Raw genomic sequence first — 14,256 nt, 5'->3', positions numbered from 1 at the left:
TCTTCCTGCAACAATGGATGTTGAAGAGGAAGAGCTGAGAGTTCTCATAGGGAGGAACCCAAGCTAAAGAGGAAGGCTGCTGGCCAAAGGGAAGGCAAGGGAAATGAATGAGCAGGGGTCTGCCGGCAAGGACTGCGCTTTCAGTCTCCTGCATAGCTGAAGGATGAGCTAGGCTAGAGGAGGGGACGGTGCGAACAAGAAATGTGATGGGAAGAGAAGAGACAGCTGGTCAGGGGGTGGGTAGTGGGGGCAGAAAGGAAGAAGGACATATGGGAGCCACGTCCCCCACGCAGGACTGCTTCTCCCATTTATTATGCCCCTTGGAAGACAGATGACAGTGGCTGATGAGGTGGACACTCCCAGCTCAAAGCCTCTGCTCTGCCCAAAGGCCCTCCCCATATGCTGCTGAACTGGAGGGCTGGGTTGCCATGGCAACTGTGAGACCTGGAGGACAGCCACAGATGGGCCTAGCTAGGGCCACTGCTGCTCCAGGACTTTGGTTGCGGTGGTGGTTGGTGGTGGGCGAGGCTCCATCTGGACCACTCCCCACCCCCTCCAATCCACTGTCGTCCGCACTCTAGAACTGAGAGGAGTACACTGTTCAACTCCGCGAAGGGTCTCTCTCTGCACAAATGAGACAAGCAATCTACCACTGAGATACAACAGACTCCCCCAGACCCTCCCACCTCACTATTCTGTCTCCCTCCTCCCAGCAGACACACAGGCCGGTAGCTGAAGCAGTGATGGAGAATTGACTCTTTTTAAGTTGCAAGAACTTTTAACAGACATTAGTTTTCCTGGGCTTCAGGTTTAATTCACAAAAGCCACCCTTTCTCGGCTCCTGGTTATCCTGTGAGGTCACACTTCAGCTCTGAGAGGCAAGAGGTAGCAGGAGCACCCTCTGCAGTTGGAAGGCCAAGGCAGCCTAGAGGGAGCCACAGAGAGTCGGTACAAATGAGGATTTCCAGAGAAGCCATGCTGTGTATCTAGCGCCTGAGCTATAGCCTGGAGGCTGAACAGGATGTCTTCTGGTCCCGTTATCTTGGAGCCTCTTCGGGAGACCATTTAGACTTGCTCACTGTGGAAGATGCCAAAACTAAAACAGTGTCAGAAGCCATCCAATCCAAATGAAAGTTAGATGAAGTAACTGACATCCGATGGCAACTGCTTTGCTTAAGGTAACAGACCTACAGCCTGTGATACAATTGAGACCACTGTCCAGGTCTCCAGGCTCCCAACCAGGGTGTTTACTCTGCCGCTTTGGATTCTAAAGGTCACTGGCTTGAGCAGGAAAAATCATCTTGAGTTGATCTACTACTCTGTGTGAAGAAACTGAAATCTTGAAAATTCAGTAGTCCTCAAAAGGGGAGTACCGAGCATCAGTTAAAACTCAGCTTCCTTGTTAATTACAGCATCAGTGCATTACAGGTTGAAAACCTTGAATTAAAAGCTAGACTGAAGGAGGGGGTGCACCCCTCCCTCCCTCTCCTCCTATTGAGCATGCCACCCACCCACCTACCCTCCACACCTTCACCCTCAGTATGCACATTAGCCCCTGCAGAATTCAGTGCCCTAATCTTGAAAAGTCGTGGCCTGCAAAAGGGAAGGGGTCTCATCTCCAGGAAAGAGCGAGCATCTAAGCTCAGGCATGCCACGAGGATCAGTAGTTTGGGAACATTTGTATCGACACACAGGACCTCAGGTAGCGATTTAGTGAGTGGTATACTCTGTATAGTGCCACCTACCCAGACACCTCCAAACCGCCACACCCCCTGCCCTAGAGGCTCAGAGGAAGAGGTGAGCGTGGTCGTCGGACCCAGGGCCGCTGGAGGTCAGTCGGTCACAGCGGGCCTTGTAGAGGTCGCGCTCGCGAGCGAGTCGGGCCACCTCGGCCCGCAGTGCGTCCAGCTGGGCGGCCAAGCGGGCACGCTCGGCCTCCAGCCCGCGCCGCTGCTGCAGCCGCTTGGAGCGACAGGCCTGAGCGTAGCCGCGGTTCTTGAGCGTGCGGCGCCTCTGCTTCAGCCGCAGAGCCTCGTCGCGCCCGCAGCCCCGCAGCTGCCGGTTCAGCTCGCGCACAGACATCGAGACCAGCGCCGCGTCCGAAAATCTCTCGGGCAGCTGCGGAGGAAGAGTGCAGGGAGCAGATCGGTGCAGGTCCCACCCGGCTAGACACTCGAGTCCCCACACCAGTTAGGGAATCCTTGGGATTCCAGGGAGCATGCACTTTCACCTACTGCATGCTGGCTCTTCCTATAGACCTCACCCCAAGTTCCGACACGTCCTGGACTCCAGGGTCACGCGCTCGCGCGCGCGTACACACACACACACACACACACACACACACACACACACACACCGCCTTGTGGTCCCTCCAAGTGTCGCAGTGTGAGCTCCACCCCCCGCACTCTGGCTAGCCAATCGCGCCTCCGGTCGTACCCTTCAACTGTCCCCAATGTCCTGGGAGACCCGCGCCCAGACTCTGCCCTTGCCACAGACGACACGTTTCCCTGTCCTGAACTGCACAGCCCAGTGACCCTCAAGGACTTGGATTACATCCTAATGCCCTCAACACCCCCATCTGTGTCTATAATTAATAGGATGAGTCCCAATCCTTTCTGAGAAGGTTAGGCGCTGGGGGGGGGGGGGGACGGAGCCATGAAAATGCTAACTTCAACCACAACCTTTACCCGGCTAGATTCCACACATCGTTTATCTATTTGCTTCTACATAATCGCTCATCCCCCACCACGCTCTTAAACTCTAATCCCTTTTCCCTTTGAGGCCCCCTTTTTTTTGAGGCCCCTTTTAATCTTTTGTTTTGTTTTGTTTTTTGACGGGGTCTCTCTGTGTAGTGTAGCTAACCTGGAACACATTTATTGAACCAAGCTGGCTCCTAACTCACAGAAATCTGCCTGAGTCTGCCTCAAGACTACTGGGATCTTGTGGCTTCTTCCTTATCTTCTCTCTGTACCCCATAATCCAACCATTCCCTTCCATTTTGAAAAATCGATGTAGTTTTCTCAAGGACCTTCCTCTGTCTCTTTCCAGTCCACAACCCTCTCCAGGAATTCTCCCTCTCTTGATTGCCTCCTTCCCTACTTCTTTCTCCCCTCAGACCAACCTGTTGGTCACTTACCTGGGCATGCTGGACTCCTGTCTCTCCTGGGCTCCCTGAATAGTAGCCATGGGGCCCTTCTACAGGGACTGGGCCCTGGTTCTGAAGCAGCTCCACAGCCTCATCAGGACTCAACCCCAGCACCTCATCAGCCCCCAGCTGCTGCTGCAGAGTGGCCAACCAATACAGCTCCTCTAGGCCTGGCCTGGGGCCCTCACTGCTGCCCACCATGCCCGGCTCACTGAAGGTGGGTGAAGGAGGCACCGAGCTGTAAGGGGTAGAGCCCAGTGAGGCTGTGGGGAGTCCAGGTCGGCCCTCTGGGGGTTCCCGCTTTATTTCAAACTTCATCAAGTCAAAGTCATTAACATATTCCATAGCCAGGGGACTCGGGGGAAGGGCCATTCTGGGAGTGAGCTGAGAGAGGTGTTCCTGCAAGGAAAAGGAAAGGTTTGAACAGTTTAAAGGGTGTCTGCCATCCCTCTCTCTATACCTCCTTCCCCCCCAGACCCAAGTGCCCTGAAACTAGAGCACTAGGGACTCCAGAGTAGTGATGCAGCCAGCCCGTCTTCCCTGCACAACAGCTTCCAGGCAGCTCCTGTCAGGCAACAAGAAACTGGAGACCTGAAGGACAAAATGGTCAGCACAGCCTCTCACCCCTTTGTGCCTCTGGCATCCGTGAGAAACAACAGCAGCATGGCGGTGCTCCAGGGCTCCGTGGTGGCACCCCAGTACTGGGGCATGCTGAGGAGCTCTGTCATCTCCAGAGGCACAGTTCCATTTATAGTCAATTAAAAGTGGGCTTAATTAATGTGTGTGTGTGTGTGTGTGTGTGTGTATGTGTCTCTGGGTGTGGCTGTGTGTGTATGTGTCTCTCTGGGTGTGGCTGTGTGTGTATGTGTCTCTCTGGGTGTGGCTGTGTGTGTATGTGTGTGTCACACTAGGCTGTGGAATTTAGGGCCTAAGAACATTGTGCTCTTATCTTTATCTCTGAAAGCCTTCAGCATAGTATCACTTTACACATCTGTTCTATGGGTCAACAGACAAACCTCTTCTTCTCTAAGAGGATTTCTATGGGGAAAAGGTTCTAGAAAGATCTGGACCAAGTGGCCACTCTTCTCTCCTCAAGGCCAATTCCTCCTAAGAGAACCCAGGAGGGCAGATCTTCTTTGATTTCGGAACCTGCTACGTTAATGTGAGTTTGAGCAGATTGCCTTCGCTTTCTGACCCTGTGGGCAATTAGACTTTGAAAACTTCCCTGAAGACTGTTCTGTGGAACACTAATTCTGAGACATGCCCTAGAAGAGATTTATACACAGGTAATTTTAGGGAAGGCTACCTCTTAGCCCCATCTCTTGCAGATTCACAAGCATGAAAGTATATTAACCCAAGAAGTCCTTGAGCAAACACGGTTCAACAGAGTGTGCCAAATCTCCAACACTAAGGAACTCTCCCGTGTTCACCTCTATCTAGTTTACCTCACTAGTTCACACGTCCCAGCATGGATGTCCCAGCTCTAGTTCAGCCCCCAATTTCCTAGGCCCAGAAGCGGAAGTGCTCAGAGTCTTATCTCCCAGGCTTGGGCTCTAGCTGCCTCTTGACTCCCTCTCTTCTTCAGCCACATCTCAGATTCCACACTGAGCAGAAAGGTGGACGAGGAGACAAGGCTTCTCTTCCTTTCCAGGGGAGAGCTGTCCTCTGCAGAACCACTCAACCATGAGAGAACAGGGGTGCTAGAAGGAGCTAGCCTTTGGCAAAAAGATGGCGCGACACTAACTGGGGTGTCCAGAGAGACAGCAGACATTAAACACTAAACAGGGAAAGTTGCTTATCTTTCTGAGATTGCAGCAGCCCGAGCAGGAATGGGGCAGGGTACAGAGAGTGAGAACGTAAGATAGGACGGAAAGCAGCTGCAGGGGTCAGAGAAGGGGCTCTAGGGGGCAGGTCCAGCACCAGGTCACCAGACATACTCACTTTAGGAAGGGCAGAGATGACGTAGTTGGTGTCAGAATCAGAAAGGCACTGCTTTGCCAGAGACTAGAGGCTCCATAGAGCAGGGTCTGGCACCCCTGTCTTCAGAACAAGGGGGCTATGAGTACAGAGCCCAAAGGGCACTCTTAAAGAGCTAGTTCTTTGCGGTCATCTGTAGCCTTGGAGCCTCAGCCAATGAGATAAAGAGCTTATTTGCATATCTCATTGGCCTGGGGCAGGGATGCTGAGGACAGTGAAGGACAGGTACCACCAGTTCTCAAAAAAAAGGAAAAGGGGCATCTGCCCCCAAGAAAGCTTCTTATTGGTGGCCGCACATATATGTGCGTACCACCGTGCGTATGACATAACCTCCGGTCAGTCAGCCTAGGACTGGTCAGTGTCCGGGCAAACTCCATCTTTTAGGACTCTGCACCTCCTGTCGACGTCTATGGGACAAATACACCATCCCTGCCCATTCTCGGCTGGCTTGCTGGGTCCTGCTTCCTCTTTACAAGCATCCTCTCATTCCAGACGCCGCCCACCTTCACCCTGGCTAGCCTTATACCTCTTAGAGACACTGTATTAGAACGATAAGCAACTTTCTCCACGAAGAATCCCGCTCTGAACAACCCGACCCTAAGACGAGCTTGAGAGAAGGGACAGAAAAAAACAGGGCCGGACTCCTTGTCTTTTCTCGGGTCACCAAGAAGGGCTGAAATCTAATCACAACATGTTCATCAGGTATGCTTCTGTAACTAACGACCCTCAGGAGCCCTCTGCTTCCTCTCACCTTTTCCCTGTGTGGGTCTCAGTCCCCCCTCTCCTCCGTGCTCGCTCATTATGATTCCCAGACGGCTGGGATGTGACCTACATTTTCAGTCTAATCCCCTAACACCTCTTAGGGCTATCATCCCCCAGTGGGAGCTGGAGCAGGGATACTAAGACTTAGCCAAGGAGATGTTTAAACCTGCCTGAAGCTGTTTAAATAGGGTCTGTACTAGAATAAACTCTAGATATTAAAGGGTATTCCCCCACATTCTGAGGACACCCAGAAAGTTAGTTAATAGATCTTCTTTCCCAGTGCAGAGTAAGGTCTTGGCTCTGTCAGTCCCAAGAGTCTTCATTTATAACAGCATCTCTTGGGGACTTGAAGAAACCAGTTCTCTGGCTTTACCTCAAACTCACAGAATCAGAAACTCTGTAGTAGGATATAGACATTGGTGATTTAATAAGCCTTCCAGCAATTCTGACACACACTAACGTTTAAGAACCACTGGTCTACAGATGTCTACATTCAACCCATCTTCTCCCCGCCCCCGTGTGTGTGTGTGTGTGTGTGTGTGTGTGTGTGTGTGTGTGTACCCGTACTACATCAGTTTTCCATCACTGCTTGGATATAAATACCCCCAAAGGCCCCTGTGTTGAAGGCTTGTTTCCAGAGAAGGGCGTAACTGAGAAGCATTCAGATGAGGGTGTTAAACTTCTCAATGAGTTTATCAGTTAAGGAGTTCACACACAATCGGCTGGGAGGTGGGGCCTAGATGAAAGAAATATGCCTGTGAATGATATGAATATCTTTTCCTTAGTTCACTCGTGTATCTCCTCCCTCCCTCCCTCTTTCTCCTCACCCCCCCCCCATTGGCTTCACCAATATTCTCCATCATGATGTTATTAGATTTCTCCACCATGATGTTAGATTTTGGACCAAAGCAATAGTAACCATCCACTGAAACGGAAACCATTGGCTCACGGAAATCTCTCCTCCTTTCATTTTTCTTAGGCTTGTCACACACACACACAAAAAAACTAACAGACAGTTGCTCCAATAAATACCTAAAGTAATATACTTTAATTGGAAAGGGGTTTGTGCTGGGGTGGTGGGGGCACATGCCATTGATCCCAGTACTCTGGAGGAGGCAGAGGCAAGAGGATCTCTGTGAGTTGGAGGCCAGCCTGATCTACAAAGTGAGTTCCAGGACAGCAAGGACTGTTACACAAAGCAGGGGGGGGGGATTGTTTTGCTGCCATAGAGATCTGTGAGCACTTGGCCCCACTGTTTATTGTCTAGAGTGAGCATAACACACCTTAAAGCTACTCCTGCGAAAGAGGAAGGGGCTAGGGCCCTGTTTTCCTCACAGATATACCCCATGGCCAGAAGACTTCCCATGAGGCCCCACCGCTTGAAATTTTCACCACCATCCAATAGTGACAACTTTTGAACTCATGTGCCTTTGGAGGACTTTTGGGGGTTTGTTTGTTTCTTTTTAGAGATTGAGTTTCTCTGTGTTAACAGCCCTGACTGTCCTGGAACTTGCTTTGTGGACCAGGCTGGCCTTGATCTCACAGAGATCCACCTGCCTCTGCTTCCCCAGTGCAGGGTATAAAGACACGTGTCACCAGGCCCAGCCTTGGAGGACATTGGAAATCCAAGTTTTCTCCACATAGACTAGAGACCCAGGTCATCTGTCATGACTTCCCCACGCTTGGGTCTCTATTATGTGCAGTTTGTTGTCATTGTGCAAGTAGGATTGCCACTCTTCACCTGGACCTGTTGCTTGTTTTCTCAGGAAAAAAACAGGAAGTTTACAGCCCAGAACCAACCACACAATGGGAATAGGGATGATGAAAGCAAGGAAGCCCATGTACATGCCCGTGGAATGTGGCTGTGCAGTGGACAGCCAAGAAAGAGCGCCTAGAATTTCCCTAAAGGAAAAGGGATTGGCAGCATCGAGTGCAGACCCTTTTCATGCCTGCCCTGAGCTAGCCAGACACTTGCTCCCACCAGGCAGCTGTCAGCTCTCTCCTGATCCTCTTGTTTACAGGAGGACTCAGAGAAGACGTAGGAGGGCTAAGCTGCTGAGGGGCGAAGGGAGTCAGGCCAAACAAGCTCAGGCAAGCTGAGCCCCTCCAGCTTCAGACCCTCCCTGGGCAAAGGTGTTGGGATGTGATGGCCAGGCTCAGAGAAGCACTCTGCTCACTAGTGGAGACCTGGGAGGCAGAGAACAGCCCAAGCACACGAGGGAAGACTTGGAGGATAGCAAGTAGATAATGACCCTAAAAGACTGATGGATATGTGAAGAAAGAGGACCAGGTATGAAGAAGACGGAGTTCTCTGTGCTTGGTGGTAGAGTGCATTCAATCCCCAACACTTATTACAAAAAAAAATAAAAAATAAATGAATAAAAATGGAGGCGAGTTAGGTTACACATGCCTGTAAACACAAAACAGGAGCATTTGTAAAAAAAGACAGGAGCATTGTGAGTTCAAGACCAACTTGAACTACAGTAGGAGAGGGGAGGAGAAGAGAAAGAACAAAGGAAAGGAAGAAAGAAAGGAAGGAAGGAAGAAAGAAAGAAAGAAAGAAAGATGAAAGATGGGAAAAAAGAGAAGGAAGGGAGGAAGGGAGAGAGGGAGGAAGGGATGACATGGAGACAACATTCTAGGATGTCACTCACCCCTGCCTCCTCTGCTCTGCACATTAATATTAGAATCCTGAAAGATCAGTTCTCAGCCCTAATTTTGATTTTGACTTTGCTATGTAGCCCAGGCTTACTCAAGGTCACAGCCCTCTGCATCACCTTCTGGAGTGCTGGCGTTACAGGTATGCACATTGCTACTCCTGAGGTCACCTCTAGTTCTCTTCTCTTCTCTTCCTCCTAATAAGCCCAAAGATCTCCCAGTATACCCCATATATATTTGACAAATATTTGCTAGACACCAGTTATTGTGCTAGGCATAACAGATACTCAGTGACCTAGGGTACTGCTGGCCTGGCCTTTGTGAAGCCTAGAGACTGATGAAACTGAAATCACATCACTACCTTTATCCAGTGGTTCTCAGGCTTCCTGATGCCAGGACCCCTTTACTGTAGTTCCTCATGTAGTGGTGACCCCCAACCATAAAATTACCTTTGTTGTTACCTCATAAGTATAATTTTGCTACTGTTATGAATCGTAGTGTAAATATCTGTGTTTTCCACGAATATTAGGTGACCCCTGTGAAAGGGTTAGTTGACCCCCAAAGAGGTCACAGCTCACAAGTTGAGAACCACTGCTTTAGTCCCAGGCAGGGGCGACTTCTGACCTGTATTCTCTGATTTGGAAGCTCCACGTTGGTCTTTCTAAGACTGAACCCACCCCATGGTGTAAAACATCTAACCTTTCTCTGGTTCCTCAGAATCACACTCCAAGTATCCAGAAATTTCCTACCCAAAGAATTCGACCCTGGTTCTAGACTCACATCGGCCTTTTCCCCGGGCTTATCCTTCCATGGCTGGACCCTGAATCCAAAGGGTGACTTTCAGGAGGCTGTGGACAGAGATGGATATTTGTATGAACATAGTCCCTTACAGACCAAAATGGCGTCTGAAGTGGGAAGAGAGGCTGGTCCTCATCTGAAAGCTGCCTTTCCCCACATCACCACTTTCTGGACAGAGCTCTGAGGATTCGATGTAAACACCAAATCTGAACAAGTCTTTCTAGACTACTATGAAGTATGTATGTGTAAATACAGAAAAATTAAGAACATGTTTGATTTAGTACTTATTACCTTAAATTATTTATACTTCTTTCAATGGAAGTACTAGGGATTAGAGATTGAATCTAAGACCTTAGTGTATGACAGGGAAGTACTCTACCCATGAATTCTTTTTGGGGTGGGGTGGGCAGTCTCACTAAGCTGCCTGGACTAGCCTTAAACTTTGGATCCTTTTGTTTGACCCCTCAAGTAGCTGGGATTAAAGGCTCATGATCACCTCAGACAGATGAATCATACATTTTACATATTTAAACACAAAACTTGCAGGCCTACTATTTCTACTCTTGTCCCAGGCACATAGATGCTTCTACATTAAAATACAGACAGGCTGGAGAGATGGCTCAGCAGTTAAGAACACTGGCTACTCTTCCAGAGGACCCAGGTTGGATTTCTAGAACCCACATGACCGCTCACAATCACCTGCAACTCCCATTGCAGGGATTTAACACCCCCTTCTGGCCTCTGAGGGAACTGCATACAAACATGCTGTCAAAAAAGATTTTTTTTTAAAAAAAAAAACATTCTCTTCCCACCCACAATTCATATCCGTTTGTTTATTTCCAATCAAGGGTGCATTCCTGTCATATACAAGTTCTGGCTTTAGAATTTAGAAGACCGTCTTTGTCATACAGAATATCTATGCTCACTTGAAAACTTCCAAAAATTTAACTGTTTACAGCCTTAGAATTTATTTTTAAGATGTGGTTGCTAGTGGCGAGGCATCTCCAGGGACTCTGGCAACTCTTCACCTAAATGTTCCTTACTGACAGTGCCCTCTGCCCACACCCCAAGTGCAGGCCTAGCATCCTCTTGTCCCAGTGGGTATTTATTATGCAGAGCCATAAACTTCCCGTTTTGTTCCTATCGGCTAGGCCAGTAGGATGGGCGGCATCTCATTTGGTCCCTCAGATGCTGGCCGCTTTGTGCGCTGCCTCTTTACCGTTGCTGGAATTGTTCTGCTTTTAACTCAACTTATATCTGTGGGATCCTTCCTGCCTTCCAGAAAATAAAAACTAGTGGTTTTTTTTTTACATTGTTTCTAGAATTTAAAGTAGAAAATGATGATACAATCCAAAATTTTTTTATTTCAGAACATCACAATAGATTGTTTTAACATAGACTCAAACTATCTTGCCCTCTAAGTTTAGATTGACTGTGACTCCAGGGGTTTTGATCAATACCAGCAAAGCCTTTTCCACTAGGCATGCTCAGAACTTTGGTGTGTGCATTTGTGCATGAGCACATGTGCTCCTGGGAAGGTGTGTGCATGCAAGTGTCCGTCAGCATCAGTTCCTGCCTGAGACAGAATTGCATTCCTGGTTCTGTGTGAGGAGAAGGGTGGATAAAAGAACATAAACTAGCCCTCATTTTGTTTTAATTAAGATTAATGTTAATTTTTCTCAGAACTGGACTCTTTTTTTGCTCAAAATTAAAGATTTTTTTCTTTTGGATTTAGTGTAGTATTGCTAGTGGAAGCCAGTTTGGCATGGTGAGAGATGTCAGACTTTTGAAAGGTGTGCAGCCTGATTTAAAGCCAAACCCTGAACCCTTTTAAAGAACAATAAAACATTTTACATGCAAAAAAAAATGTAGTTGTGAAGAAAGTCAAAGACCACTCTAGTATCTTAAAATGATTTGGCTCTGTATGTTCATTAACTTCATTCAAGACTCGTTCCATTTAGCTATGGAAAATTTTTTGTTCGTTCATGAAAATATGTACCAATCAAATACAGCTGTTTATCTGCCTAAACAAGGAAAAAATTTCCTCTCTCTCTCTCTCTCTCTCTCTCTCTCTCTCTCTCTCTCTCTCTCTCACACACACACACACACACACACACACACACACACATTTTTTATTTTGAAACAGACAGATATCTGACTATATTACCTGGGCTTACCTGGGGCTTCTGTACTTAAACCATCCTCACGCCTCAGCCTCCAAAGCAGCTGTGACTACAGGTGCAAACTAATCCTTTTAATTGAGATGAGTGCGCTAAAGAAGGGCAGGATGCTATGAGACTTTATTTCATAAAGATGTGATATTTATTTGTTCATTGATTTGCTTATTTGGGGAAAGAAAGAGAGTGGAGGGAAAAGAGCAAATTGCAGGCACCAGTTCTCCCCTATTCTGTAGGTTCCAGCCGCTAAACCAAGGTGATAAGTCTTAGCAGCCAGAGCCTTGGCTTGGTGGGCCATCTCTCTGGCGCCATGAAGATGGAGCTGTGGCGGGAACCTTCCTGGAATAAGCATCCCAACACCAATATAGAAGAGAGTAGCTGTCACTGGTGGACCAAAGCTCTTGAAAGGCTTCGATACCAGATCTAGTTTGTATTCCCATTTTCTACTCGAAAACCACGAGGTGGGGTAGTCAACCAAGCAAGATTTTGCAGGAGCTCACATGGCATTCAGCAGATGGCTCCAGGCAACGGCCCATGCTTTCAGCTGTTTCTCCAGGTCATTCTGTTCCTGGGAGCAAGTGAAGTCATGCACCAGCCTGTTCAAGCAGCGCTTTAAGCAAATCACTAAATGAATCAATAAATCATTGTCTCAGAATTGACCTTTTCTACCTTAGTCTGCTTCCAAGTAAGGGACAGGCTGCCTAAGGAAGTCACATTAAACTAAGACTGGTCAAATAATCAAACCTGAAAACATGAAGAGGGTGGAGATTCCAGGCGGCAGGGAGAACCTATGAAAGGCTCTGAGGTAGGAAGGAGGTAGACGGAATCGTCAAACTGAAGACTGACCAGCCAGAGGGAAGTGAAGAAGGGGAGCGAAAGGCGACAGGTAGGAAGGAACAAGGCAGAGCAGGGCCGGCCACTTCAAGGACAAGATGTAGGCTTTCTTTACGGGCAATGAGAAGCTGCTGCAGGTTTGTCAGTGGTGACACGGCTGGGATCACATTTGTCCATGAAAAGATCTATTCTGAACTTCTGTTTGTGCAGGGGAGCAAAGCTGACTCAAAGGTGGAGCTGGAGTGCAGACACGTCTGAGCAGAGTTTGCAGATATTGAAAGCTGGTGCCAGCACCAAAATCTAGTGGTGTGTGGAGAGGCAGCGTCCGGTGGTGGACACTAATCCGGGACCATCCCGCCCTCTCCTGGATCACACTATGTCTGACTGCAAGGGACTCTGCGTATAAACGGGTAGCCTCGAATCTACCTGTCCCCACTTGGATGGATACAAACGGCTTACTGGGACAGACTTTCAGGGGGAGTGAGAGAAAGGGCTAGAGAGAGGGGAAAATGAATTACGTAATCCATAGGCATAGGAGCTGAGGAGCTGCAACGGTCCTGCAAAGTTAGCTTGAATTGAGGCAAGGAGGTGAGCTTCTGTATTCTTCCAAGGACCAGTCATTAGATACAGCGCCCCGGGAGGGGGCATTGAATTTGCCAGCACGGCCCCCTTTGGTCTCGGAGCATGTTACATATTCTCGGAGCATGTTTACGTAGGTACAGCAGGTCCCTTTATCTTCAGCTCCCCTTCGCCACGGTGCTTAAGAGGGCACAGCAGGACCTTTTTAGCCCGGTTCACCTGCCCTGATTTTAACTACCTGTGGCCAAACATGCTCCAAAATATTAAGTTTGTTTTGGGGATGGTTTGTGCAATTGTTTTTGAGGCAGAGTCTCACTCCTTACCCCAGGTTGGCCTCCGAATTACAGCAATCTCTCCACCACGGTTCCTGAGTACCAGGATTGCAGGTGTGAGCCATCCTCAGAAAATGCATAACTTTATAATGTATCATTCACCTTTGAATATGAAGTGTCCCCCTGGGTCTGTGTATTGACGGATAGGATTTGAGGAATGATTGGATTCTGAAGGTTCTGATCTAATCAACAGATTGCTGTCTTGCCAGACTCATAATCTGATAGCATTATTGGAAGGTTGTGAAAAGTGGGAGACGGAACGTCGTTGGAATAAGTATGTCACTAGGGCTGTGTCCTCAGAGATCTGTCTTGCCCTGAGAGTGCCTGTCTTCTTGCTTTCTCACTCTCTGCTTCCTATGAGGTGAGCAGCTTTCCTTTCCTGTGTGTAGAGAGAGCCCGCCCTTTGGGGGCGGGAGGCCTCGGGCAAATGTCTATAAATTGGGGTGCACAGACGCTGGTAACCCCTTCTTCCTGTTTCCTGTTTCTGGGCATCGCGGGAACTTTGGTTGCGTGAGTGTGTTTTTTATTAAAGTGGAGTTATCTTATACCAATTGGTCTGTATTAATTCGATCCGCCTTCACTTGGTGCTTCAACGTGGAGCAGATTTTCCCCGTACCCGCACCAGGACCCAGGCGCTGACCTCAGCCGCCCTGCGGGTCCCAGTTTCACGGGGGAACCTAGTACAGCCTTTGCGAGCGAGATTGGTACCCGCCGACTCTGCTCGCGACTCCCTGTGCACGCTCCCCGGCCCAGCGCGCTCCGGCGTTCGGTATCGGGCAGCTCATTAGCCGCCAGTGCCGTCAAACCCGCGACCTTGGCGTTATCAGCACCCGCACCCTACCCTGAGCGTGAGCGGGCACGTTCTCTCTCGCTGCTAGTGCTAGTGCTCCGGGGCTCCCTTGCCTGCACAGACCACCTCAGCGGCAGACTTGGTGTGATTTCGGTTTTGAGTTGTTTCAGACCGGACCTCCACGTGGACTCAAGTGGACTCTTC

General features: G+C 49.0%; 1 protein-coding gene across 3 annotated transcripts; it reads right to left on the bottom strand.

Annotated features, from left to right (window-relative positions):
• Positions 1–797: 797 nt before the first annotated feature.
• Nrl (neural retina leucine zipper) lies at positions 798–3,517 on the bottom strand. 3 transcript variants are annotated; one of them, XM_013354905.1, is made up of 3 exons: positions 3,137–3,517; positions 1,746–2,118; positions 798–1,096 (listed from the first exon to the last, which is right to left on the bottom strand). In XM_013354905.1, exons 1-2 carry the CDS (start codon positions 3,515–3,517, stop codon positions 1,786–1,788), a joined length of 714 nt encoding a protein of 237 aa, XP_013210359.1. In that variant the 3' UTR covers positions 798–1,096; positions 1,746–1,785. The 3 variants fall into 3 exon arrangements, with proteins under 3 accessions (XP_013210359.1, XP_026633473.1, XP_026633472.1); XM_026777672.1 differs by having other exon boundaries at positions 798–1,078; XM_026777671.1 differs by having other exon boundaries at positions 798–2,118.
• Between the last annotated feature and the right edge of the window lie 10,739 nt (positions 3,518–14,256).

Source organism: Microtus ochrogaster, unplaced genomic scaffold (genome assembly GCF_000317375.1).
Source record: "Microtus ochrogaster isolate Prairie Vole_2 unplaced genomic scaffold, MicOch1.0 UNK80, whole genome shotgun sequence".
NCBI classification, from domain to species: domain Eukaryota; kingdom Metazoa; phylum Chordata; class Mammalia; order Rodentia; family Cricetidae; genus Microtus; species Microtus ochrogaster.
The sequence above is the reverse complement of the archived record's forward strand: the minus strand, read 5'-3'. Positions and strand labels throughout refer to the sequence as shown.